The sequence below is a fragment of the Hypanus sabinus genome, chromosome 29, assembly GCF_030144855.1.
Source record: "Hypanus sabinus isolate sHypSab1 chromosome 29, sHypSab1.hap1, whole genome shotgun sequence".
NCBI lineage: Eukaryota > Metazoa > Chordata > Chondrichthyes > Myliobatiformes > Dasyatidae > Hypanus > Hypanus sabinus.
This window is the reverse complement of record NC_082734.1, coordinates 5,041,103-5,069,099: the sequence shown is the minus strand read 5'-3', so window position 1 is coordinate 5,069,099 and position 27,997 is coordinate 5,041,103. Positions and strand designations below refer to the sequence as shown.

Genomic DNA, 27,997 nt, shown 5'->3' with positions numbered 1-27,997 from the left:
ATATTTTAGTTTTTATTACTATGTATTGCAATGTATGACAGCTGCAAGACAACAAATTTCACAACATATGCCAGTGATATTAGATCGTGTGCCAAGACAAGGCCACCCTCAGGGTAGAGGAGTATCTCGGTAGCCTCCAACCTGATGGCATGAATATCAATTTCCCCTTCCGGTGAACAAATTCACTCCCCCCCTCCTCTATTCCCCAGTCTGACCTTTTACTTCCCCCTGGGTCCCCTCCTCCTTCCCTTTCTCCCATGGTCCACTGTCCTCTCCTATCAGACTCCTTCCTCTCCAGCCCTTGACCTTCCCCACCCACCTGGTTTCACCTGTCACCTTCTAGACAGCCTCTTTCCTCACCACACCCCGCCCTCACCTTTTTATTCTGGTATCTTTCCCATTCCTTCTCAGTCTTGGCCTGAAATATCGATTGTTTACTCTTTTTCATAGATCCTGCCGGGCCTGTTGAGTTCTTCCAGCGTTTTGTGTGTGTTGCTCTGGATTTCCAGCATCTGCTTTCTCGTGTTTGATATTAAACCTGATTCTGATTCTGATTTAAACAAGCCTTCACTGAACTTCCCATACAGTTACAGTCACAGAAACAGGCCTTTTGGCCCACCTTATGCATACTAGCCACAAGTAATTACCTCTATTAATCCTCTGCCACCATTTGGTCTGCAGCCTTCTACTTAGATTAAAATTAAGAACAGTAAGGGTAGATCATTAGGATTAGACAATAGGCAATAGATGCAGGAGTAGGCCATTCAGCCCTTCAAACCAGCACCGCCATTCAATGTGATCATGGCTGATCATCCACAATCAGTAACCTGTTTCTGCCCTCTCCCCATATCCCTTGACTCCGATATCTTTAACAGCTCTATCTAACTCCTTCTTGAAAGCATCCAAAGAATTGGCCTCCACTGCCTTCTGAGGCAGAGCATTCCATAGATCCACAACTCTCTGGGTGAAAAAGTTTTTCCTGAACTCCGTTCTAAATGGCCTACCCCTTATTCTTAAACTGTGGCCTCTGGTTCTGGACTCCCCCAACACCGGGAACATGTTTCCTGCCTCAAGCATGTCCAATCCCTTAATAGTCTTATATGTTTCAATCAGATCCCCTTTCATCCTTCTAAATTCCAGTGTATACAAGCCCAGTCGCTCCAATCTTTCAACATATGACAGTCCTGTCATCCCAGGAATCAACCTCGTGAACCTACGCTGCACTCCCTCAATAGCAAGAACGTCCTTCTTCAGATTTGGAGACCAAAACTACACACAGTACTCCAGGTGGGGTCTCACCAGGGCCCTGTACAACTGCAGAAGGAACTCTTTGCTCCTATACTCAACTCACCCTTGTTATGAAGGCCAACATGCCATTAGCTTTCTTCACTGACTGCTGATTACTCTAGGCAGACCAAGATAAAGATTAGCTTCATTTGTCACACGCAGATTGAAATATTGAAACATGCAGTACAGCATAAATTGTCATTTATGTCAATGACCAGCACAGTCCGAGGATGCGCAGGGGGCAGCCCGTAAGTATCGTTGTGCTTCCAGCGCCGACACAGCATGCCAGCACTTTACTAGCGCTAACCCGTATGTCTTTGCAATGTGTGTGGAAAGCTGATCATGCAGAGGGACCCCACATGGTCACAGGATTCAAACTCCTTACAAACAGCAGCAGGAATTGAATCACAATCGTAGATCCTGCATTACACTAACCACTACGTGACAGTGACACCCTACTCTTGGAGTTTCAACAGCTCACCTCAATCAGGGGATTCCCAATCTGGGGCCTACAGGCCCCTTGCTTGATGGTATTGGTCCTTGGCACAAAAAAGATTGGGAGCCCTTGCTCTACGGGAGTGCCTGTCTCCACCATACATGCTGGCAGTGCATTTCAGACATGTAAGATTCTGCAGACGCCCGAAATCCAGAGCAACGCTGGAGCAACTCAGCAGCTTGGGGACCATTAATGGAAACGAACCAGCAGTCAACGTTTTGGGCTGAGGCCCTTCATCAGGACTGGAAAGGAAGGGGGAAGATGCTGGAATAAAAAGATGGGGGGGTGGGGGGTGGAAATGCAGGACTGGTTAGAAGGTGACAGGTGAAGCAAGGCAAGTGGGAAAGGTAAAGGGCTGGAGAAGAAGGAATCTAATAGGAGAGGTGAGAGAACCATGGGAGAAAGGGAAGAAGGAGGGGCACCAGGGAAAGGGACAGAATCCTTTATTCTTTTCTAGTCCCAGTGAAGGGTCTCAGACTGTTTATTCATTTCCACAGATGCCGCCTGACCTGCCGAGTTCCTCTGGCATTTTGTGTGTGTTCCAGATTCTTGTGTGTGTTCCAGATTAGAGGCCCTCTAAGCCTCTTACACCTTAACTTGACCTATGCTTTCTAATTTTTGACACCTCATCTATGGGAAAGGATTCCCTCTACCTACCCAACTAACTATGCCCCTCAGAATTTCCCAGGCACAAGAGATTCCGCGGGTGCTGGAAATCTTGAACAACGCTGGAGAACCTCTGCAGGTCAGGCAGCATCCATAGACAGAGAGAAATAAGCGGTCGACATTTCGGGCCAAAACCCTTCATCAGGACTGGTCCTGATGAAGGATCTTGGTGCAAAGCATTAAGTGTTTGTTTCCCTCCATAAATGCTGGCTGAGTTCCCCCAACATTTTGTCTGTGGTGCTCATAATCTTGTATAACTAGATCTCTCAGTCTCAGCCGCCTCCACTCCAAGGTAAATAAACCCAGCGCAAAGTCTAAACACACAAAGTTCTGCAGGTGCTGGAAATCTTCAGTAACACAGTTATCTTCAGTAACTTTTGATATGTGATCTATTTGTCTTTCCAAATATCTTTTAAATGGAGTAGCGCACATAAAATTCTGGAGGAGCTCAGCAAGTCAGCTGGGGAATAATCAGTTGGCGTTTGGGGCTGAGGCCCCTTGTCTGGACTCATCATGGAGCAGCTAAAGCTCAGGAGATGCCCCTGGTGAATCTCCCTGCACCCTCTCCAGTGCAGTCACATCTTTCAACAGGATGGTGAGCTTCTTCATTACTAAAGGCTTCAAAAGTCATTTGACCATGACAGATTTATTTCCCCTCGCAAACTCATTCTCCCTCCTTCTCAATTGAGGGCGAAGGAGGAAGAACGGGGCTGCGAGGGGAAATAAATGAGCCATGATCGAATGACGGAACAGACCTGATGGGCCAAATGGCCTTTTCCTGATCCTGTGTCCTACGGTCTTATGTCTAAAGTGATAAGAAAGATTTGGAATATGGGGTCCAGTGAAAATTTACTCCCTAACCCCGTAATCTCAAATTCTGCAACACCGCAGGTTGAGAACTATAATGGCCACTAAAAATTAATGTGGGTTGTAATAATTAATTCAAATTTTAATTTAGATTCTAATTTCTTCAAATAAATTAGAGCTTGCCTCAGTCAGAACAATCCTGAGTATTCATCTCCACTGGCCATTAAAAGCCAATTAAAATTAGCATGGTTAATGGTGTGTCTCAATTCTGTGTCCCCATCCCCCTTAGACAAAAAAATCTAAGTCACTAATCTACCAATGGAATAATGATTTAATTCAATAGATGAATCTCCGGCCTGTGCAGGAGCAGCCGAGGAAGTTAAACTTGGCTTCATTGATAATCGAGAAGAATTGGATAATAATGGCAGAGCAGACCAGATGGGCTGAATGGCATAATTCCACTCCTATATCTTATGGTCAAATCTTGGTGAGTCAGGGTGTCAAAGGTTACGGGGAGAAGGCAGGAGAATGGGGTTGAGAGGGAAAATATATCAGTGTTGATGGAATGACAGCAGAGCAGACTCGATGGGCTGAATGGCCTAATTCTGCTCCTGTGTCTTCGGGAATAATCAGCCAAAATGTTGGATGAAAGATAACAATCTGATTGGGTTACCATTAGTAACACACACAAAATGCTGGAGGAACTCAGCATCATTGGAGAGGAATAAACAGTCGACATTTTGGGCTGAGACTCTTCATCAGGCCCCGATTAAAACCCTGCTGTTTTTCCCTCTCCATAGACGCTGAAGGTTCCTTAAGGTTGTCATAGCTGGAGATGAAAGGTATTGGGGATAAGCTCCCACAACCTATTAAATGCCCCCAGTGGAGTGTGTCTCTGACAACCAAGTCCAGCTCCTGGCCTTCACGTGCAGCTGAGCTTCTAAGCCCAGTTGAACTCTTCCTACTGACAGGAGGAGGGCCAACGGCAGATTAATGACACCTTAAAGCCAGTTGCTTCAGGCAGATGGGACTCATGAGACATGGTTGGCAGCTCATCTAGAAGGAAAACTCTGATCTCAAGCCTCCGCTGCCTTGTGGCCACACCCACTCACGGGGAAGTCTTTGGGAGTGAACCCTGAGGGACAAATCCTCTAAAGCAGTCAGTTCAATACTGACTGCAAACTCCAGTGATGAGGCTGGTGCCAAGGTCTTTCCTTTCCTTTCCTTTCCATCAGCTGCATGGAGAGGGGGAGCCTGCTACATGGGGAACAGCTCGCTCTCCATATTCTACTGCCCCGGCTTGCTTATCATGTAGACAGCTAGAACACCACATTCATGGTCTACCGCGATCAAAAGAGGGCCTCAAAAGATGCTGATGCTGCCTGACCTACTGAGTTCCTTCAGCATTCTGAGTGTGTGTGTGTGTGTGTGTGTGAGTGTGTGTGTGTGCGTGAGTGTGTGTGTATGCATTTGTGTGTGAGTGTGTGTTGTGTGAGTGTGTGTGTGTATGTGAGTGTGTGTGTGTGTGTGTCTGTGTCTGTGTGAGTGTGTGTGTGTGTGTCTGAGTGTGTGTGTGTGTGTGTCTGTGTCTGTGTGAGTGTGTGTGTGTGTGTCTGAGTGTGTGTGTGTGTGTGTCTGTGTCTGTGTGAGTGTGTGTATGTGTGTGTGTGTCTGAGTGTGTGTATGTGTGTGAGTGTGAGTGGGTGTGTGTGAGAGTGAGTGCGTGTGTGTGTGTGAGTGTGTGAGAGAATGTGTGTGTGTCTGAGTGTGTGTGTGTGTGTGTGTGAGTGTGTGAGTGTGAGTGTGAGTGGGTGTGCTGTGTGTGTGTGTGTGTGAGTGTGTGAGTGTGAGTGTGAGTGGGTGTGCTGTGTGTGTGAGTGTGTGTGTGTGTGTGTGTGTGTGTGTGTGTGAGTGTGTGTGTGTGAGTGTGTGTGTGTGTGAGAGAGAGAGTGTGTGTGTGTGTGAGAGTGTGTGTGTGTGTGTTTGAGCTACCACTCTGGCTTGGTGTCACTTCTGTGAGAAAACAGTTTCGAGTTTGGGTGTAAAACACAAGTAAGTGATTTGGGGGAAGGTCTGAGATTAATTCCAAGCTTTTGAACGTAGAATATAGAACATTGCAGCTTAGAGCAGAACCCTCGGCCCACGATGTTGTGCTGACCCTTTAACATACTCTAAAATCAAACCTTCTTACTGAGGCCTCCATTTTTTTTATCATTCATGTGCCTATCTAACAGTTTCTAAATGCCACAAATGCATCTGCCTCTGCCACCAATCTCTGTGTAAAGAACTTACCTCTGATATTCCCCCAAACACGAGGAAATCTGCAGATGCTGGAAATTCAAGCAACACACACAAAATGCAGGCAGCAGCTATAGAAAGAAGTACAGTCGACTATCTTTTCTTTCAGTTAGTCCTGACGAAGGGTCTCGGCCCGAAACGTCGACAGTGCTTCTCCCTGTAGATGCTACCCGGCCTGCTGCGTTCCACCAGCATTTTGTGTGTGTTGTTTGAATTTCCAGCATCTGCAGATTTCCTCGTGTTTGCTCTTTAAATATGTCCAATGACTTGGCCTCCATGGCCACCTGTTGCGATGAATTCCACAGATTCGCCACCCTCTGGCTAAAGAAATTCCTCCTCATCTCTGTTCTAAAGGGGCGTCCTTCTATTCTGAGGCTGTGCCCTCTGGTCTTCGACTCCCCCACTATAGGAAACATCCTCTTCTCATCCACTCTAACCAGGCCTTTCAATATTCAGTAGGTTTCAATGAGACCCCCCCCTTCATTCTTCTAAACTCCAGCAAGTACAGGCTCAGAGCCATCAAATGCTCCTCATACATTAACTCTTTCAATCCCAGAATCATTCTCATAAATCTTTTCATTCCTGCTGTCATTCTTGTAAGCCATTAGACAGTAGAGGAGGGTCTCGTCCCGAAACGTCGACAGTGCTTCTCCTTATAGATGCTGCCTGGCCTGCAGTGTTCCACCAGCATTTTGTGTGTGTTGTCTGATATCCCCCTCTACTTTCCTCCAATCACCTTAAAAGATATGGCCCCTGGTATTAGCCATTTCTGCCGTGGGGAAAAGTCTCTGGCTGTCCACGCGATCTGTGCCTCTTGTCATTTTGGACATCTCTAAAGTCACCTCCCACCTTCTGACTTACGATGCCTTGGTGACTCAGACTGGCTCGAGTATCCGGCCACAACTACAAGAGGTTCTGCAGGTGCTGGAAATACACACACAATGCTGGAGGAACTCCACAGGCCAGGCAGCGTCTCTGGAAATGAACAAGCAGTCGGTGTTTCAGGCTGAGGCTCTTGCATCAGGGCCTTCCTGATGTTCAGTGGAAGGGTCCCGGCCAGAAATGTCGGCTGTTTATTCGCTTCCACAGATGCTGTCTGACCTGCTGAGCTCCCCCAGCACCTTGTGTGTGTTACTCAAGTATAAGGGATGCAGTTCCCTCAGGATGAGGACACATAGGCTGTGCTTGTGTGGGTATTTTCATGGCCGGTGGGGGACAGTGTAGCAAACTGCACAAGACGAGGTAGAAGAATGTGATTCCTTTCTCAGAGGAGAGCAGGACTATCACTGTCCCCTCCTCAGGGAGGCAATAGCAGCTTCCTCCCGGTGCGAGGGGGTGAAAAAAATAACTCAAACAAAGCTGAGGGACGAGGGGGCTCTTGGACTAGTTCTGGTTGCCCAAGGTGGTGGTATTGGAGCAGAGAGGAGAGGTAATGGGTAAGTGGGTTGGAGATAACTTCTCCAGATTTTATTTTTTCCTCGTTAGAAACCGGAAGGCGTAGAGGCACGGGTGTGCGGTGAGGGTGATGAAAAGTCCAACTCCATCTTTACATGGAATGTCTGACAGGATTACGAGCCTCTTGAAGGTGCTCCAGCTTTGAATAAGGTTTTCAGGCAAAACCCAGCTTACGGGAACTGTCCGTGAACAAAACTGCTCCATAAGTTGGGAACGGAGGGACTCAGCGGGAGAGGTTCACGGGCACAGTGGTGACGGGAGAGCGAGCGAGCAGCCGCCAACTAAGAGCGGTGTCAGTGGGTGAGCGAGGGGGTTTGGACAGAGCTCCATCCCGTCCCCGTCCCCCCCACCCCTCCGAATATTGCGGCTCAGGAGAGAGGAGACACAAGGAAATGCCTCATTCCTCGCCGGCAGATGTCTGTGGCCCCGCAGTAGCTTCCGAGTGCAAGCTCATCTACCCCATCAGTCTCCTGAATACTCATTCATCTGTATCGGGCATCGATACATTGCCTAGGATAGGTCTGTGGGTTGAGTCAGTGGTAAGGAAGGCTAGTGCAATGTCAGCATTCATTATGAGAGGACTAGAACACAACAGCAAGGATGCGATGCTGAATATTTTTAAGGCTTTAGTCAAACCACACAGAGTATTGTGAGAAGATTAGGACTCCTTATCTGATAAAGGATGTGCCGGCATTGGAGAGGGTCCAGAGGTACACGAGATTGGTTCCGGGAATGAAAGGGTTAAAGTACGTGGAGCATTTGTTGGCTCTGGGATGTACTCTCTAGAGTTTAGAACAATGGAGGGGGGGGATCTCATTGAAACCTAACAAACATTGAAAGTACTAGATAGAGTGGATGCGGAGAGGATGTTTCCTATAGTGAGGGGGTCAAGGACCAGAGGACACAGATAGAGTGGATGTGGAGAGGATGTTTCCTATAGTGAGGGGGTCAAGGACCAGAGGACACAGATAGAGTGAATGTGGAGAGGATGTTTCCTATAGTGGGGGAGTCTACGACCAGAGGACACAGATAGAGTGGATGTGGAGAGGATGTTTCCTATAGTGGGGGAGTCTGGGACCAGAGGACACAGATAGAGTGGATGTGGAGAGGATGTTTCCCATAGTGGGGGAGTCTAGGACCAGAGGACACAGATAGAGTGGATGTGGAGAGGATGTTTCCTATAGTGGGGGAGTCCAGGACCAGAGGACACAGATAGAGTGGATGTGGAGAGGATGTTTCCTATAGTGGGGGAGTCTAGGACCAGAGGGCACAGATAGAGTGGATATGGAGAGGATGTTTCCTATAGTGGGGGAGTCTAGGACCAGAGGACACAGATAGAGTGGGTGTGGAGAGGATGTTTCCTATAGTGGGAGAGTCTGGGACCAGAGGGCACAGATAGAGTGGATGCAGAGAGGATGTTTCCTATAGTGGGGGGAGTCTAGGACCAGAGGACACAGATAGAGCGGATGCGGAAAGGATGTTTCCTATAGTGGGGGTGTCTAGGACCAGAGGACACAGATAGAGTGGATGCAGAGAGGTTGTTTCCTATAGTGGGGGAGTCTAGGACCAGAGGGCACAGATAGAGTGGATGCAGAGAGGATGTTTCCTATAGTGGGGGAGTCTCGGAGCAGAGGACACAGATAGAGTGGATGTGGAGAGGATGTTTCCTATAGTGGGGGAGTCTGGGACCAGAGGACACAGATAGAGTGGATGTGGAGAGGATGTTTCCCATAGTGGGGGAGTCTAGGACCAGAGGACACAGATAGAGTGGATGTGGAGAGGATGTTTCCTATAGTGGGGGAGTCCAGGACCAGAGGACACAGATAGAGTGGATGCAGAGAGGATGTTTCCTATAGTGGGGGGAGTCTAGGACCAGAGGACACAGATAGAGCGGATGCGGAAAGGATGTTTCCTATAGTGGGGGTGTCTAGGACCAGAGGACACAGATAGAGTGGATGCAGAGAGGTTGTTTCCTATAGTGGGGGAGTCTAGGACCAGAGGGCACAGATAGAGTGGATGCAGAGAGGATGTTTCCTATAGTGGGGGAGTCTCGGAGCAGAGGACACAGATAGAGTGGATGTGGAGAGGATGTTTCCTATAGTGGGGGAGTCTGGGACCAGAGGACACAGATAGAGTGGATGTGGAGAGGATGTTTCCCATAGTGGGGGAGTCTAGGACCAGAGGACACAGATAGAGTGGATGTGGAGAGGATGTTTCCTATAGTGGGGGAGTCCAGGACCAGAGGACACAGATAGAGTGGATGCAGAGAGGATGTTTCCTATAGTGGGGGGAGTCTAGGACCAGAGGACACAGATAGAGCGGATGCGGAAAGGATGTTTCCTATAGTGGGGGTGTCTAGGACCAGAGGACACAGATAGAGTGGATGCAGAGAGGTTGTTTCCTATAGTGGGGGGAGTCTAGGACCAGAGGACACAGATAGAGCGGATGCGGAAAGGATGTTTCCTATAGTGGGGGAGTCTCGGAGCAGAGGACACAGATAGAGTGGATGCGGAGAGAATGTTTCCTATAGTGGGGGAGTCTAGGACCAGGGAGCACAGTCTCACAATAGAAGAATATCCATTTAAGACAGAGATGAGGAGGAATTCATTTATCCAGAGGGTGGTAAATCTTTGGAATTCATTTGCACAGGCAGCTGTGGAGCCCAAGTCATTGGGTGTATTTAAACCAGAGGTTGATCGGGCAGAAGGCAGGAGAATGGGGTTGAGAGGGATAATAAATCAGCCATGATGGAATGGGAGTGCAGATTCAACGGGCCAATTGGATCATTCTTATGCACTGTAAGCACATTCCTGGCAACCTACAATAAACTTTAACACCCTGCTTAGCAAGTATTTATCAACCCCTGCCTTAAAAACATTGAAAGACAGCATCCAAGCCCCTTAAGGGTTGGGTTTTCCAAAGATTTGCAAAGCCTTAAGAGAAAGATAATTCACTTCATCTCTGCCTTAAGTAGGCGATCCCCTCGACTTCACATTTACACTTGTGAGACAGAGTTAAAACCAGTAACCATGGCAATAAGATAGCCAATAATAATTCTGATGCAGGCTTCCATAGCCCAGAGAGTGGGCAGCATGTGGAACACTCTCCCACACTAAGGCTTATTGCAGAAATCTATTTAAGGGATAGCTAGATAATCATCTGCTGGGGAAAGAAATGGGGAAGGTTTAGTGATGGAGGTGAGATGGAGGGGGGCAGGAGAAGGTTCACTTGGAACATAAACAGCAGGGCAAACCAGATGGGCCGAATGGGCTGTAAAAACTCTGCAATTGGTCCAAGTTTCGCTTTTGTACATTTTATTTTCCTTCTCAAAGATCACTTGGCTTTGAGGAGTGATGGCAGGCATGGTGGCATAGGGGGTTCAATTCCTGTCACTGTCTGTAAGTTCTCCCCCATGACTGCCTCGGTTTCCTCCAGGTGCTCCAGTTTCCTCCCACGTTCCTAAGAAGTACAGGTTATTAAGTTACGGGCATGCTATTTTGGCGCTGGAAGCATGGTGACCCCAGCATGCCCTCAGACTGTGATGGTTGTTGGCGCAAACTGACGCCTTTCACCAAACGTCTCGACATTCTGATATATATATATATATATATAATCGAACAAAGCTAATCTTTAAAGTGGGAGTAGGAGGCGTTTGTGGAACTCTCTGGGTGCCTTACCTACCATATCCATGTTGTGCGTAGCTATCGCATCTCGGAGCGTCGGAGTTCAGAGTTCAATTCCAATGTCCTCTGTAGGACATTCCTCCCTGTGGAATGCACGGGTTTCTCCGGGTGCTCCAGTTTCCTCCCGCAGTCCAATGGTGTACTGTTTGGTGGGTTAATTGGTCAACATAAATTGTCCCCTGATTAGGCTACGTGATTATCCCGTGATTGTAAATCAGGGATTGCAGTTTGAAAGGCCGGAATGGCCTATTCTGCGCAGTAGCTCGCAAAGTTAATAAATAAATATCCTGGAAAGATTATCTCATGGAAGATGGGAAGAAAAATGGGATAAATGGATTTACTTAGAATATAGAGAATAGAACAGTACAGCACAGGAACGGCCCTTCAGCCCACAATGTTGTGCTGAACCAGCTAAAACCCCCAAACTAATCCCTCCTATGTCCATATCCCTCCATCTTTCTCACATCCATGTGTCTACATAAGCGTCTTTTAAAAGCCTGTAATGTATGTGCCTCTACCACCAGGCATCCACCACTCTGAGTAAAAATACTTCCCCCTCACATCCCCTCTGAACCCACCCCCTCTCACCATCATTGCATGCCCTGTGGTATTAGACATCTCTACCTCAGGGAAAAAATACTCTCTGTCCACTCTGTCTATGCCTCTCATATTCTTATAAACCTCTGTCAGATCTCATCTCAGCCTCCGTCGCTCCAGAGAAAACAGCCCAAGTTTATCCAGCCTCTCGTGATAGCACAAGCCCTCTAAACCGGGCAGCATCCTGGTAAACCGCTTCTGTACCCTCTCCAGAGCCTCGACATCCTTCCTAGAGTGGAGGCGACCCGAATTGTATCCAAATCTGGCCTAACCAGAGCTCTATAAAGCTGCAACATAACCTCTTGACTTTTGAGCTCAATGTGATGGGTGGCATTGGTGGCACAGCACTTTACAGTACAGACGACCAGGGTTCAATTCCCTCCGCTGTCTGTGAGGAGTTTGTACGTTCTCCCCGTGACCGCATGGGTTTCCTGTGGGTGCTCCGGTTTCCTCCCACAGTCCAAACACGTACCAGTTGGTAAGTTAATTGGTCATTGTAAATTGTCCCTTGATTAGGCTGGGGTTAAATCGGGGGATTGCTGGGTGGTGCAACTCAAAGGGCTGGAAGGGTCCATTCCACGCTGTATCTCAATAAATCAAAATTCTAAAAACTAAAGAATTGAAAGGAAAATGGACCATAAATAACAATTGGAAGTCTAGCATTGTGACAGGCATTGTAGAAAAGCAATATATTTTTTTAAAAAGCGACCTGGGGCATGCAAAGACACAGTGTAGTCGACTTAGTATCACTGGGAAGAGCTCAGTGTTGTAATGTAGGAAACACAGAAATCAAGCTGTGCAAGATCCCACAAACAGCCACCCAGTGATGCCCAGGGTTTTTAGCGATCTCCCACGGTCCTTTCTTTGCAGTTATATTGCTGAGGGCTCCTGATGCCCCGCTCTTTGAAATGGTGACTTGGGATCTTTCCTGTCCCTCCGAGAAAAAGATCTGGATGGTGTTTGGTAGAGTGGGGGGGGGGATTATTGAGGGGAAAGAGGGTAGGGAGGATGGTTTTGGAAAGAGGTCAGAATTGAAGACAACATGTTGGTGATTGGCTTACAGTTGTCACACGTACTGAGATACAGTAAGAAGCTTCACTTACACGCCATCCAGACGCGTCATTGCAAACATCAAGGCCGTTCAAAGTGAAAAGCAATAAGAGAATACTAAACATAGAGAAAGAGCCGTGCAGGTAGACAAAGAAGGTGCAAAAGCCCTGACAAGGTCGACTGAGAGATCAAAAGTTTGTCTTTATTTTATCAGAGTTCTCTTCAAGAGTCTTATGGCTGTCTTATGTGTAGTGGTTAGCAGAATGCTTTACAATACAGGTGACAGGTGACCTGAGTTCAATTCCCACCGCTGCCCGCAGGAAGTTTATACGTTCTCCCCATGGCCGCATGGGTTTCCTCCCACAGTCCAGTCGTAAATTGTCCTGTGATTAGGCTAGGATTAACCTGGGAGATTGCTGGGTGTCTGGCTCAAAGGGCCGGAATCCCACACCACATCTCAATCATAATAATAATAGTTATCTATAATTATCTTTGTAAAATGTTAGGCTTCTCTTCCTGAGTGTCACGGAATACAAAGCTGACATGGATGAATTTTTGGGCTGAGGGAGGCTTGCAATGGATTTATTACTGTAATGAGCTCTTCGGGCCTGTGAGGGGCACCGAAGAGCATTGGGCTCCAAGGTTTTTAGATCACCTGAATTGGTTAATTGTTGTTTAATTGAGTCATTAATTGGTTACAGTTTCTTGTATTTTTCTTGAACAACTTGCTCTTTGTAGTGCAGTCTCCTGGTGCTTTCTGGCCAGGCTTGTTAAGTTAATTTTGATAAGCTCAGGGATTCCGTGTTACTTGTGATACTTAAGTGGACTCCTGAGTAGCACTCGACGTGGGGTCTTAGTTTTGAGAATGTCACCTCTCGCGGTGTCGCTCGGCCGAGCCACCGTCATTCTGTCGGAATCCCAATGAATAAACTCAGGTCTCTGTCTCGACACAGAGTCTGTCTTTCCTCTACTCTGGTGTTCCAACATTGCCGGTGCACACCACAACAATTATTGTCACATGACCATCGCTATGGAGATGGCACGGCTGCTGTCTTCCAGCTCCCAGCGACTCAAGCTCAGCGCTGACCACTGGTTCCAGCAACCTGAGATTAATTCTGACCTCTGGTGCTGTCTGGGGGGTGGGGGGGGGGTAGTTTGCACAGTTCTCCATCCACCACATAGAAATTGTCCAGGTGCTCTGGTTTCCTCCGACATCCCAAAGGTTAGCCCTTAAGACCATAGGATATAGGAGCAGAATTAGGCCATTTGGCCCATTGAGTCAGCTCCGCCATTTCATCATGGCTGATCCAATTTTCCCTCTCAGCCCCAATTTCCTGCCTTCTCCCCATATCCCTTCATATCCTGACTAACCAAGAATCTATCAATCTCTGTCTTAAATATACCCAATGACTTGGCCTCCACAGCCTTGTGGCAATGAATTCCACTGTTCTCTGGCCAAAGAAATTCCTCCTTGTCTTCATTCTAAATTGGTGCCCCTCTATTCTGAGGCTGTGACCTCTGGTCTGAGGCTCCCCCACCACAGTAAATATCCTCTCCACATCCACTCCATCAAGGCCTTCCAACATTCGATAGATTTCAATGCGGTCGCCCCTCATTCTTCTGAATTCCAGTGGGTAGAGGCCCAGAGCCACCAAAAATTCCTGATATGACAAGATGAGTGGATTAGGGCATTAATTACCCCGAGTATGTGGGTGAGTAGGATCAGGGGGTAGTTGAAGCGTTGCGGCAATAAAGGATGTGAATAAATGAGAGCTTGATGAGCCAAGGGCCTATTCCCACGCTCTGTGGCACCAGTGTGTATGCTTGCAGGCTGCTGAGCACATTATCAAGGAAGTACAGTACCGAATAAAGTCCAGCTCGTTCTCATCCTGACGCTCAGAATTCCGAAGTGGGAACTCTGGGCTGTTTATATCACCACTCAGAATCCAAGTGTAACATCCAATTGGCAGGATCGGAACAGGTATCCTGGTTAAATTAACAGATCAGAAACCCAGCAGTCTGGGCTCTGTAAGGAACTCAGTTAATAATCTAGAATTCACAAAATCATTGACAATACTAATGCCGATCATTGTAAAATCTGTTCCAGGTTGGGTGACACTAGAACTGCAGGTCAAAGGTTTAGGGTGAAAGGTCAGATACTTAAGGGGAACCTGAGGGGGACTTTCTTCAGTCAGAGGGTGGTACGAGCTGGCAACAGAAGTGGTAGTAAAGAGTTTGACCACACGGGGTTTCCTCCCACAGTCTGGTTAGCAGGTTAATTGGCCATCGTAAATTGTCCCATGATTAGGCTGTTAAGTAAGTGGCCGCCAACAGAACCACACTCTTACCGTGGGGTTTGGAGGTTTGCTTGCATCTGTGACCCGGAGAGCTACGTCGGCTGGAGTCGTGGTAGGGTCACCTATGCCAAACAGTCGAAGGGTAGAGGTTGGACTAGTTCGGGTTCAGGGGGTTCAGCCCAGGAACAACAACCCTGACTGGTAAAGCAAAATTGTTACAGAAACAGCAATGAAGAATCCTTCTACATGCGATGGTATTCCTGAGTCTCCACCTGGGACTTGCATGACTGACAGTAGTGAAAACTGAGAGGAAGCTACTGACGTGAAGAGGGAAGCCCTGAACGCCGCCAGAGATGGAGGATTCATTGCTGCCCGAAACACCAGAGGCATAACAGGCAGTGAGTAAGTAAATAGGTGGGCTGTGGGGTGGCTCGGTTCTGTGGGCCCTGAAAGGCTTGTTCCATTCTCTATCTCCACATAAGTAAATGTGGGCTCAGTTGCTTGGGTAAGTACATGGATGAGAGAGGTAAGGAAGGCTATGGTCTGAGTACAGGTAGATGGCACTAGGCAGAAGACCAGGTCAGCATGGACCAGATGGGCCAAAGAGCCTGCTCCTATTCCCTAGACCTCCAGGACTCCATGACTTCATGAGTCTAATGTCCTTCAGGGAAGGAAATCTGCTCACCTTAGATCATCTGACCTATTATAAGTTGGTATCTATCACATAATCAAGGACCCCTCCCACACCAGTCAGTCTCTTTCTCCCTTCTCCTATTGGGCAGAAGATACAAAAACATTTTTAAAAATCACATCACCACTCTCAAAGACAGCTTCTGTTATAAGCCTTTTGAACAGACCTCTGTACGATAAACTCCTGACTTCACTATCGACTTCGTCAAGGTCATTGCATCTTATTGTCTACCTGCACTGCACGTTCTCAGTGGCCTCTCTATTAGGTGCACCCGCTCGTTAATGCAAATATCTAATCAGCCAATCATGTGGCAGCAACTCAATGCATAAAGGCATGCAGACATGGTCAAGAGGTTCAGTCGCTGTTCAGACCAAACATCAGAATGGGGAAGAAATGTGATCTAAGTGACTTTGACTGTGGAATAATTGCTGGTGCCAGATGGGGTGGTTTGAGTATCTCAGAAATGTCTGATCTCCTGGGATTTTCACACACAACAGTCTCTAAAGTTTAAAGAGAGTGGTAAGAGAAATTTTAAAAAAGAACATCCAGTGAGCGGCAGTTTTGTGGGTGAAAATGCCTTGTTAATGAGAGAGGTCAGAGGAAAATGGCCAGACTGGGTTAAGCTGACAGGAAGGAGACAGTAACTCAAATAACTACACTTTACAACAGTGGTGTGCAGAAGAGCATCTCTGAACACACAACACGTCGAACCTTGAAGTGGATGGGCTACAGCAACAGAAGATCAGGAACATACACTCACTGGCCTCTTTATTAGGTACAGAGGCAGATAGTAAAGAGGCCACAGCGTGTAAATTCTGCACTCTGTCATTGCTTTTCCCTTTGCATTGCTTGAAGTTCTCATGTTTGAAATGATCCATCTGGATGGCTTGTAACATTACTCACTGTATCTCAGTACACGTAACAATAATAAACCAGTTACCAAATCCAGATCAACCCCATGTGGCTGGTTTAATTGCCCCGTGAGCCACTCAATTCCTGGGCAATAAAAGCGGACACAAGGCAGCTGACCTAAGTATTAACTCTGTTTCTCTCTCCATGGACACTGCCTGACCTGCTGAGTGTTTCCAGCATTTTCTTTTCTTGCCAATGATGCCAAGATCCCGAAAAGGGATTTAATCAGGCAGTCAATTACAGGCAGTGCCCCTGCCTGACGCACACACATGTTTACCAGAGAGGCAGCGCTGCACACTGCCACACCAATCCTACGCCCTGGTGCTCGAGTCTGGTGGAAAATCTTTGCTGTACCCCCTAGCTTAATGAGAGAATATTCTCAATGGTAACTGTGCCCTCCCCCAGCCTGCCCCACTTGTCTCCCAAATTAGAAATCAAAGATCACTCAATAAGCAGACTAAAGATGTCTAAACCAGGTCTCCTCAATCCATCTTTCCTTTAGATCTAATCTTCCCTTCTTTGGCATATTTAGTACCGAAGTCTTCTGCAACAAATCTATGGCCCCTGGGACATTGATTCAAATCCCATATCAGAGACATGAACATATAAAACTTTGGGGTGAATGGAACAGCTGCAGAAAGTTGTAAACTCAGCCAGCTCCACCATGGGCACTAGCCACCCCAGCACCCAGGACACCTTCAAAAAGCCATGCCTCAAAATGGCAGCCTCCATCATTAAGGACCTCCATCACCTAGGACCTGCCCTCTTCTCATTGCTACCATCAAGGTGAAGGTACAGGAGCCTGAAGACTCTCAATGTTTCACAAACAGCTTCTTCCCCTCTACAGTAAGATTTCTGAATGGACAATGAACCCATGAACACTACCTCAGTGTTTTTCCCCTCTCTTTTCCCACTACTTATTTAATTTCATTTTCTTTTTTTAATATAAACTTCTTATCGGAATTTATTACAGTTCTCATTATTATGTATTGCAATGTACTGGTGCCACAAAACGACATATTTCACAACGTACGGTGTGCCAGTGATATCAAAGCTGATTCTGATTCTCTGTACCTCTCCTACGCCTCCAACAAGTCATGTCTCATCCTCCTTCACTCTGAATGGAAAAGCCCCGGCAATACAAAATAATAACTATAATTTGCTATAATTGTATGTAAAAATAGAAAATTAAATTAAATAAGTATGTAGAACACAGAACATAGAAATCTACAGCACATTACAGGCCAGTTGGCCCACAATGCTGTACCGACCATGTAACCTACTCTAGAAACAGCCTGGAACCTTACCGCACAGCCCTCTATTTTTCTAAGCTCCATGTACCTATCTAAGAGTGTAAGCAGTGCAGCCAGAGAGGGAAAAAAGAATACTGAGCCAGTGTTCATAGATTCATTGTTCCTCATAAAACATGCTCTCTAATCCAGGCAGCATCCTGGTAAATCTCCTCTGCACCCTCTCTAAAGCTTCCACATCCTTCCTATAGTGAGTTCACCATAATTGAACACAATACTAAGAATTTTTATCTCTCTTTTTGCACTACTTATTTAATTTAATGATTATAATTTATAATTGTTTTATCATTATGCATTGCAATGAACTGCAGGTGCAAAACAACATAGTTCACGATGTTTGCCGGTGATATTAAACCTGATTCTTATTCTGTGCATTACTGAGGGAGTGCCGTCTTTTAGCAGAGATGCCAAGTCAAGAACTTGTCACTTCTCTGAAGTGAACGCAGGAAGACCCGGTTGCACAAGTCGAAGAGAAGACCAAGAGTCATCCCTACGTCCTGAATCAAAGCCTATCAGCCAAGGAAGCAGGCTGTCTGTCCGTTATAGGTTGATCCCAAGCTTGTGGGACGGCACCATGTATTAAATGGCGACCACACTTTAATGAGTACTGAATTGGCTGTAAGGGCTTTAGGATGCCTAGAAAGGGATGGGTAAGGTGCTATAGAAAGTCAGCCCTTTCTCTCTCACCATGAACAGAGCCCACTTCATTGGGACTTGCTACACCTGAGGAAGTCAGGAATAATGGCCAGAGCAGCTGGAGACTAAGGCGATTGATGGTTGTGGGTGGGGTGGGGGAAGAGGAGAAATATGACAGACGTACATGGTGTCAAGTGGGGGGTGGGGGGTTAACCTATTTGCCAGTCGAAAGCCACTTCCACCATGTCAGCCATTGATTGGCACATTTAAAGGATATGCCCGGTCTCTCCCGTTGGATGCCTTGCTCCCCTCGGCACTGATTTCCAGTTCCGGGTGCCTCGGGGGTATAAAAATATAAAAATACCACATGAGGGAGGCTCGATCTCTTTTCCTTCCCCGCCTCTGGCCGAAGTCACAACCAGCGTTGAGGGAAGAGCGTTGGGGAAGAGTGTTGCAGACATAGATGGGCCCCCGCAATTGTTTAGTTAAGTATTCACTTGTAGCATGCTTAGTTCTTCAATCTTATAATCTGGGGAGATTTAATGGATTACCTGTTCAATTAAAGGGTAACGGAATGTCCAGTATTGTGGTTTTGGGTTGTTTAGGCAAACACTTGCTTAGTGTTACACTGTCCATTTTTAAATAAATAGTTAACGTGCTTATTTTAAACCCGCGTCCTCTGTTTCGCTGCAATGCAGCCGGCCAGGCAGCCGCTATGGAAAAGAGTGAACAGTCAATGTTTTAGGCCGAGGCCCTTCCTCAGGACCGGAAAGGAAGGGAAGACGTCAGAGTAGGAAGCTGAGGGGAGGGGAGGAAGAGGTGCAAAGTGGTTGGTGAGAGGTGGAACAGGTGGAGGAGGAGGGGTGAATCAAAGAGCTGGTAAGTTGATTGGTGAAAGAGATAAAGGGCTGGAGAAGGGGGGAATCTGATAGGAGAGGGCAGAAGAAAGAGAATGGGGAGGAGCATGGTCTGCCCTCTCCTATCAGATTTCCCCTCCTCCAGCTCTTTATCTCTTTAACCAATCAACTTCCCAGCTCTTTACCTCACCCCCTCCAGTTTCACATATAACCTGCCACCTTGTACTTCTTCCCCCCCCACCCACCACTTTCTAACTCTGAGCCCTCCCCTTCCTTTCCTTTCCTGAAGGGGGATCTCAGCCCGAAACGTCAACTGTTTATTCATTTCCACGGACGTTGCCTGGCCTGCTGTGTTCCTCAGCTCTGGGTGCGCGTGCCTCTTCGACTTCACCCATCGGATCCTCGAGCCAGCCTCCTCATTACACGTGGGTTGGCCGAGGCAGACAGGCGTGATCGGGGAGAACAGGGACAGGGAGAGCATTGGTCTTCCAAATCTGGAACGTGATGAGGCTGGCAAATGATAAATCAGGGGCTTCTGCTCAGCGAGTGACTAATTTCACTGATTCCACAAGGTGAAGGTTTGCCCCCCCCAACCCCCCCTCCCGTGTATCTGTCCGCTGCTTCACTATATCTGTTCACCGACCTCGTTACCCTTCTCGTGCCCCGCACCCTTGTAACCCAGAACAGGAAAGCAATGGTGCACACATTGAAGACAGGAGGATGTCAAAGATTATGTGATGGTTGAGTGGGTGAAAGCCACTCTGGTTGTTAACCTCCAGGAGGGTCCTTGGCGATGACCTCAGAGTGAAGGTGGCATGTATCTCCATACATTACTCAAGTCTCCTGGATGCCCGCTTATAGTCTAAAAACATCCTTTTTGATTTCATTTATAGATTGGTATAATGTTTCAAATCCTTCCCCCCCCCCCCCCACCACCGTGTAGTTACAAAAAAAAAAATTCAGATGTAATCCTACCTCACATATAAGGTCCCAAGAGAGTCCAACATATTTATATATTTTATATCCTTTTTATGCTAATCTTATTTTGAGAAATGATGTATTAATTTCAGCTCCCCATCGCTGCCAATCGCAACTTTAGCAGATATCGAATGATGAATTTGAGTGGTGCGATGGCTGTGGGCCAGAGAGTGGGTCCAACGCTGGGGCTTCTGTTTGGCGAGCCATGGGGAGTCCTGACCTTCTGAGTTGGTGGAATGGAAGACGGTGGGCTTTTCCGGGTTGCTTATGTGTATTCCCCAGGTGGCAGGGAAAGAGGCTGTTCAGCCCATCAATTCCATGCCAGCACTCGGAGCAAAATCCTATCCATCCCATTCACTCACTTATTTCCCAGTATTCTATTCGCTCTCAAATGCCAATGCCCTCCCCCAATTTTCCTGCCAGCGATCTACACCCCAGGGGCAATTTGTAGCCGTCAATCACCCCAGCAACCCACGCAATTTTGGGATGTGGCCTTCATAAATCAGGGCATTGAGTACAGTAGTTGTGTAAGATGCTGGCCAGGCCAAATTTCGGAGTATTGTGTGTAGTTCTGTTTACTGACCTCCAGGAAAGATATCAACAGGCATGAAAGAGTGCAGAGAAAATTTAATGGGCAAGATGGTGGTGCAGTGGTTATCACAGCGCCAGCGACCAGGGTTCAATTCCCGTTGCTGTCTGTGAGGAGTTTGTACATTCTCCACGTGGGTTTCCTCCGGATCCTCCAGTTTCCTCCCACATTCCAAAGATGTACGGGTTAGGATGTTAATTGGTCACATGGGTGGAACCGAGCAGCACGGACTGTCTAGGCCAGAAGGGCCTGTTACCATGCTGTGTCTCTAGCCCGTTGCCGGTACTTGATCACCTGAGTTATGAGAAAAGTTCGAACAGGCTAGGACTTTGCTCCCCAAATCATAGGAGAGTATTGGTAGATCTGATGCAAAATTATGAGGTGCATAGATAGGGTGAATACTTGAAGGCTCTTTCCCCTCAGGTTGGGCGAGACTAGAATGAGGGGTCGTAGATTAAGGGTGGAAGGTGAAATATTTTAGGGGAACACAAGGAGGAATGTCTTCACTCAGAGGGTGATGTGAGTGTGGAATGAGCTGCCGGTAGAAATGTTTCAGTTGTAATACTTAATAAAAGTTTGGATAGGTACATGGTCTGGGTGCAGGACAGTGGGAATTAAGTAAACATGGACTTGATGGGCCGAAGGGCCTGTTTCGTTACAGGTGTACTATATGACTCAGTGGTCTAACCCAAAGGAAACCCACACTGTCACTGGGCAAATGTGCAAACCGCGGCAGAGGTCGGAATCGAACCCAGGTCCCTGGAGCTGGGAGACAGTTGCGCTTCCTGCAGCACCGCCAGCTGCTGGATGGGGCCTGTTGAGAGTCCTTTCACGGGAAAATGGAGCTCCTTGGTAAAGTGGGGTTTCAGCCAAGGTTCTCATGGAGCGTTCCCTCGCTGGGAATTCCATCCTGCCACATTATCCTCATCCCAAACTTCTTTTCCCATTCCCTCCACCTGACTTCTTGCTACCATCACTCTCTGCCCATAAACATGAGGATCTAGAGTTCAGTAGGAGAGAGCGATCAGCCCGCAGCGCAGTGGGGAATGGGAGAGCGGGCCAGAAGTTTGGTGAGCGTCCCCAGCACAGTCCGGCAGGAGAAGAGTGGCCCCCCCCCCCACTTACTCCGGAGTTTCTGCTGGATGTTGAAAGGGAAGGGGGTTCACCACGTTCCAATGAGGCCCGTGGCTGCGGAGTAAGAGGGGAGGGTGGCACTGTAGCATGGTGGTTAGCACAACGCTTTACAGTATGGGTGTGTGAAGAGTTCAATTCCTGCCACTGCCTGTAAGGAGTTTGTACGTTCTCCTCGTGACCGTGTGGGTTTCCTCCGGGTGCTCCGGTTTCCTCCCACGGTCCAAAGACATACTGGTTGGTAGGTTAATTGGGCATTGTAAATTGTCCCATGATTAAGCTGGGGTTAAATCAAGGGATCACTCGGCAGTGTGGATCGAAAGGCCGGAACGGCCTATTCTGCACCCTTCTCAATAAATATATGAATGCAGGAATGATGGGGACTTTGGGTGGGACTAGGAGACCCGAGTCTGGATGTCCAGGGTAGGAAATAGGATTGGCTAATTATGGGAATTATTGGCTAATTAATGGGAACCAGAATTTAAGTTTATAGGTATGAGTGTGTGTGCAAATATATATATATAAGTCTGCAGATGCATCGACCTGAGGATGTGTGTGTGTGTGTGTGTGTGTGTGTGCATTTATAACACTGCACATATATGAAAGAATCTGCAAAAGTATGATACAGATACGTGAGCATGGGTGGGGCCCCATTTGCCTTTCCATGAATGTCCGTGTAAGTATCCAGATGGATGCAAGCGTATTGTGTAGTGCTCTGGAAAGGCAACCCCAGATCCATTTGTTACACGGATGTGCAAAGGATTTTAGCATCGCTCTTATTATTGAGCTGAGCGGTCAGCCAATTGCTTGGTTAATGTGTTGACTCTGGCACTGAGTCTGGAGCAAGGACGCTTGCTAAAAAAAATTTAAAGATATGGTCATCACTGGCAAGCTCTGCATCAGCTCCCCGAAGGCAGAGTGCCTTTGAGAAATGCTGGAGCAGACTTGATGGGCCAAATGGCCTAATTCTGTTCCTAACTCTTATGGTCTTGTGTGCATGAGAGAGGGAGGGAGGAAACTTGAGTGTGTGTCTGTGTGTGGGTGTGAGTGTGTGAGAGAGAGAGGAAGAGAGGGAGGGTATGTTAGTGTGTGAGAGAGGGAGAGAGGTAGAGAGAGTGGGTGAGAGAGGGGAGAGAGATAGAAGGAAGATATATACATAGAGAGAGAGAGAGAGAGAGAGCGAGAGAGAGTGGGGGGGTGAAAGAGAAATAGCCCATATGATGGTGAATGTGTAAGGGCAGGTGAACACACAGACAAGAGAATGTGCTGAGGAGGGAGAGGGCAGGTTAAACACCCTCAGCCAACTCAACAACCTCAAAGCACATTCAGGGTGTTTGTGTGTGTGTGTCTGTGTGTGAGTGAGTGTGTGCATGTGAGTGTGTGTGTGTGTGTGTGTGTGTGTGTGTGTGTGTGTGTGTGTGTGTGTGTGTGTGTGTGTGTGTGTGTATGTGTGTTTGTGTATGTGTATGTGTGTGTGTGTCTGTGTGTGAGTGAGTGAGTGTGCGTGTGAGTGAGTGTGCGTGTGTGTGTGTGTGTGTGTGTGTGTGAGTGAGTGTGTGCATGTGAGTGTGTGTGTGTGTGTGTGTGTGTGTGTGTGTGTGTGTGTGTGTGTATGTGTGTTTGTGTATGTGTATGTGTGTGTGTGTCTGTGTGTGAGTGAGTGTGCGTGTGAGTGAGTGTGCGTGTGTGTGTGTGTGTGTGTGTGTGTGTGTGTGTTTGAGTGTGTGTGTGTGTGTGTGTGTGTGTGTGATTGACATGCCAATTCAAAAGCAATCAAACTTAAATTCCTGTGTAAGTCTGTGTACACATGATCTTGTACATGAAAGGCAGGCATGAAAGAAACTACGTGTGTAAAAATGTCTTTTATGTATATATAAAAGTCAACACTGGGCCTAGTATGAATGTTCCCAGAGTCAGCAGCTAACTGATATCTGCTGGCTCAGTTCAGACCTAGATTCTGAACGACTCGGTCAACCTGCCCATGGGGACGTGTGGGAAGGGAAACAGGATCCCTCCATTCTCAGAGTAGGCCAAGCCAAGCCCAGTTCACTTGCTCTGGCAATGACGAAGTGCAACGAAAGGTTTCCTCTACGTTTCGGCCTTAGTCTTTATCTGCCCGCATCATCTGCCCTCGTGAGGTGGACTCACTCCCAGTTCCCATCCAGGTGACCAGTGTATCAGCTTAAGAGGGCAATTAACAATTTTCAGGGTGGGAGTCTGAGCACCAATCTGAGGAAGGAGGCCAGATTAAAAGGGACACGTGTTGGTTCGTGGACGCCAATCTGACATATTCAATTTACTGGGATCAGATATTAAATCCTAGACATTTTCTTATGAAAACCAATTCAGCCTGACATAGGTTTTGTTCCACATTATTACTCTGGTGACTGTAACCACTTAGAAACATTATCCCACGGAGAATTGCTGAGTGTCAAATCTTAGTAAGGAAATTCCTCCCCCCACCTTGTAGATCATCTCAAGGACCCAGTGGAGGTCAACCAAAGAACGCCATCGCATTCCACCCATCCGCTCCCCTCCCGCCGATCTGTACTCAGACTATGGACCTGCTTGCATCCCGCTTCTGTTTGGGCTGGAGGGACGTCAAGTGGTACCTTTGCGGATACTTCCGTCAGACGAGTGTTCAAAGTCTCCGGTGGTCAACAGGAAGCAGGCTCTGTCCCGGGCGTACCTCTCCCTTCCTCCAGGCGTGACCGGCTGGTTCTCCTCTGGCGAAAGGGCCTGGTCAATGGTAGGACAATCCTCATTGGCCAAAGCAGCATTGGCGGCATCCCCGTTCTGCTTGGGATCTTACACACACACGCACACACAGCACACACACACACACACAGCACACACACACACGCACACAGAAAGAGAAAGAACACACATAGGCGGGTTATTGGTTCAGCTCGCCAAACAGTCCCTCAGAAATTGACTGCAGATAACCCCAAGGACCACAGAGTCCTCCATCCCAGATCCTTCCTAATGCTTATAAATGGCTCATGGACATCAGTTGAAGGAGTTAATTTATTGAGGCCAGGCATTAAATTCTAGAGGAATGCTACCGACTGGCATTTTCCAGGCTGAAGGAGTTTGTGCTGGGGGTGCAGCCACCACAAAGTCTTGGTGGGAAGGACCATAGTATAGGGTTCTTCCACTACTGGAGTTTAGAAGAACGAGGGGAGATAGCCCATTAGACGTGGGAGCAGAACTGGGCCATTTGGCCCATTGAGTCTGCTCCGCCATTCAATCATGGTGATCCTTTCTCCCCTCTTCACCGAAACCTTATCAAATATTGAACGGCGTGGATAAAGCGGACGTGGAGAGGATGTTTCCTAAAGAGAGGGAACCTAAGACCAGAGGGCACTGCCTCTGAATAGAATAGAAAGGCCTCCCTTTAGAACACAGACGATGAGGAATTTCTTTAGCTAGAGGGTCATGAATCTGTGTAATTCATTGTCATACGGAGCTGTGGAGGCCAAGGTGTGTCTAAAGCAGAGGCTGATGAGTTCTTGATGAGTCAGGGCATTAGAAGGCAGGAGAATGGAATTGGGAGGGATGGTAAATCATGGAAAAGCAGAGCAGACTCGATGGGCCAAATGGCCTGAATTCTGTTCCTACATGTTGTGGTCTTACGGATCAGAGGCAAATTTCCATTTATGAGAATGGTGAGATTGTGTGAAAGGTGCAAAAAGGAGTTATTGAAGGAGTGATGATATGATTCATAAGAAGAGCATGGATTAGAACCGAAAGCTCAGGTTTGCAGCTCCGTTCAACTTAAGAGGGTGGGACAGCGGAACCAGGTTCAATGCTGACCGTGGGCGCTGTCTCTGTGGAGTCTGCACGCTCCCCCTCGTGCCCGTACGGGTTCCCTCAGGGTGCTCTGGTTTGACCAGATGTGTAGGTGAGAGTTAGAATCTGAGAGTAGTTGTCAGCATGTAGGGAGAAGAATCGGGATAGTGTCAATGGGGTCTTGCTGGTGGATGATGGGCTGAAAGGCCTGTTTTCATACTGGATGACCCCATAACTCTATACATGGGGGGGGGGGGCACAGCAGCGACCGCCGACCCGGGTTCAATTCCCACCGCTGCCTGTAAGGAGTTTGTATTTTCTCCCCGTGACTGTGTGGGGTTGCTCCGGGAGCTCCGGTTTCCTCCCACGTACTGTTAGGGGTTGGTAAATTGTGGGCGTGCTACGCTGGCGCCAGACGCTTTGTGACACCCGCGGGCTGCCCGCAGCACACTCCTCGCTGATTTGATTTGAAGCTAACGATACATTTCACCGTCTGTTTTGATGTACGTGTGACAAATAAAGTTAATATTCACTGAAATGTGCAAGCCAAATTACAGACGGGGCGGTAGTGTAACGGTTAGCGACCCCGGTTCAGTTCCTGCCACTGCCTGTAAGGAGTTTGTACTTTCTTCCCGTGACCACATGTGATTCCTCCAGTTTACTCCTACATTCCTAAGGTGTACGAGTTAGCAGGTTAGCTCGTCACATGGGTGAAATAGGGTGGTGCAGGCCCATTGAGCCAGAATGGCCTGTTACTGTGCTGTGTATGTGACGGACTACAGCCAAAGCCTTCAGTACAACCATCGACTACCGAACAATTACTCTCAGATGACTCTGACAGCTCATAATCTTGATGTTGTGTTTGAATTTCCTTCTCAGGTGCTCTGCAACACTGAAGTCACCTATTAGCTTATCCATAAAAAAGACTCTGTTTCCCCTGTTGTTGCAAACTTCATGCGTTTAGAACCTTTAGTCTTTTACATCTGTACTGTGGAGAGCATTCTAACTGGCTGCCTCACTGGTATGGTGTCAGTGCTACTGCACAGGATCAGAAGAAGCTACAGGGAGTTGTAAAATTAGTTGGCTCCATCACGGGTACGAGCCTCCCTAGTATCGAGGACATCTTCAAGGGGCAATGCCTCAGGAAGGCCGCATCCATTATTAATGACCCCCCATCAGCCAGACATGGACATCTTTTCATCAGGGAGGAGGTACAGAAACCTGAAGGCACACACTCAATGATTCAGGAACAGCTTCTTCCTCTCTGGCATCCGATTCCTGAATGGACATTGAACCCATGAACGCTACCTCACTACTTTTTATTTCTGTTTTTGTACTACTTATTTAATTTAACTATTTTATATATACACTTACAGTATTTCACAGTTTTTTTCTATATCATCATGCTTTGCTTAGCACATGTTTACTGAAAAGTTAACAAATTTCATGACAGGCAGAGATGAATTATTTAGCTCTCATTACATGCACATGCAGGTCAACTCTTTGAGTGATTATGCAGGAAGTTTGAAGTTAATAACTCATCTCCTTCTACCTTAGGCCACAAACTTATCAATCACCCTTGATGAATTATTAACTTCAAACTTTCTGCATAATCACTCAAAGAGTTGAACTGCATGTGCACGTAACGAGAGCTGTATAACTCATCTCCTTCTACCTCACAAACTTATTAATCACCCCTGCTGAGGACGCTTTCTGGAGGTCCAAGATCCGTATGCTCCACGACCGCTGGACTAAGTGTATAAATGTAGGAGGGGACTATGTTGAAAAATAAATGTGCTAGGTTTTCTAAAAATGACTCCTTCTACCTTAGGGCACGAACTTATCAATTACCCCTCATATGCTGGTAATATTCAACCTGTTTCTGACTCCGATATGTCTCTACCAAAGGAGGTGTGAGGCGCTCCTTCCCTCCACTAGCCTGCAGGTCACCCTTGGGCAAGGTGTAGCCCCTGCTTAACCACCCCCACCCCCCGATCAGGGTTTCGTGAAGCCATGGGAGCAGGTGGTGGGTGATCGAATGAGCAGATGATGCACATCACAAGTCCTGGCTCTGTGATCACTGACGCCAGGCAGACAATCTCTGAAGAGTATTGATAATGGCTGGGGTCACCCGTCTTGTAAAGACACTGCCCAGAAGGTGGCAATGGCAAAGCACTTCTGAAGAAAAATTTGCCAAGAACAATCATGGTCGTGGGGAGACAATGATCGCCTATGTCATACAACAAGGCACATCAAAACATACAGAGAAATGTATTGCTTTGCGTCAACAACCAACTCAGTCTGAGGACGTACTGGGGGCGTGTTACCACACTTCTTGCCCTTTGGAATGTGGGAGGAAAATGGACAGACAAACTCACTACAAACAGCAGGGGGAACTGAACCCAAATTGGTGAACTGGTGCTGTGAGAAGTGTGCTAACTGTCACACTGCCAAGTTGCACAATT

General features: G+C 47.5%; 1 protein-coding gene across 8 annotated transcripts in view; it reads right to left on the bottom strand.

Moving 5' to 3' along the window:
- Positions 1-27,997, bottom strand: part of LOC132382752 (potassium voltage-gated channel subfamily C member 1-like) — a 162,740-nt gene that overhangs the window by 22,423 nt on the left and 112,320 nt on the right. For 4 of the 8 annotated variants that reach the window (XM_059953206.1, XM_059953204.1, XM_059953205.1 and 1 more), the window contains exon 3: positions 24,353-24,547. The exons of 1 other annotated variant lie outside the window; for it this stretch is intronic. In XM_059953206.1, the coding sequence (XP_059809189.1) occupies positions 24,353-24,547 (195 nt within the window). Of the gene's footprint in view, positions 1-24,341; positions 24,548-27,997 lie in introns of those variants that run through there. 3 more of the 8 variants (XM_059953207.1, XM_059953208.1, XM_059953210.1) reach the window with 3 other exon arrangements.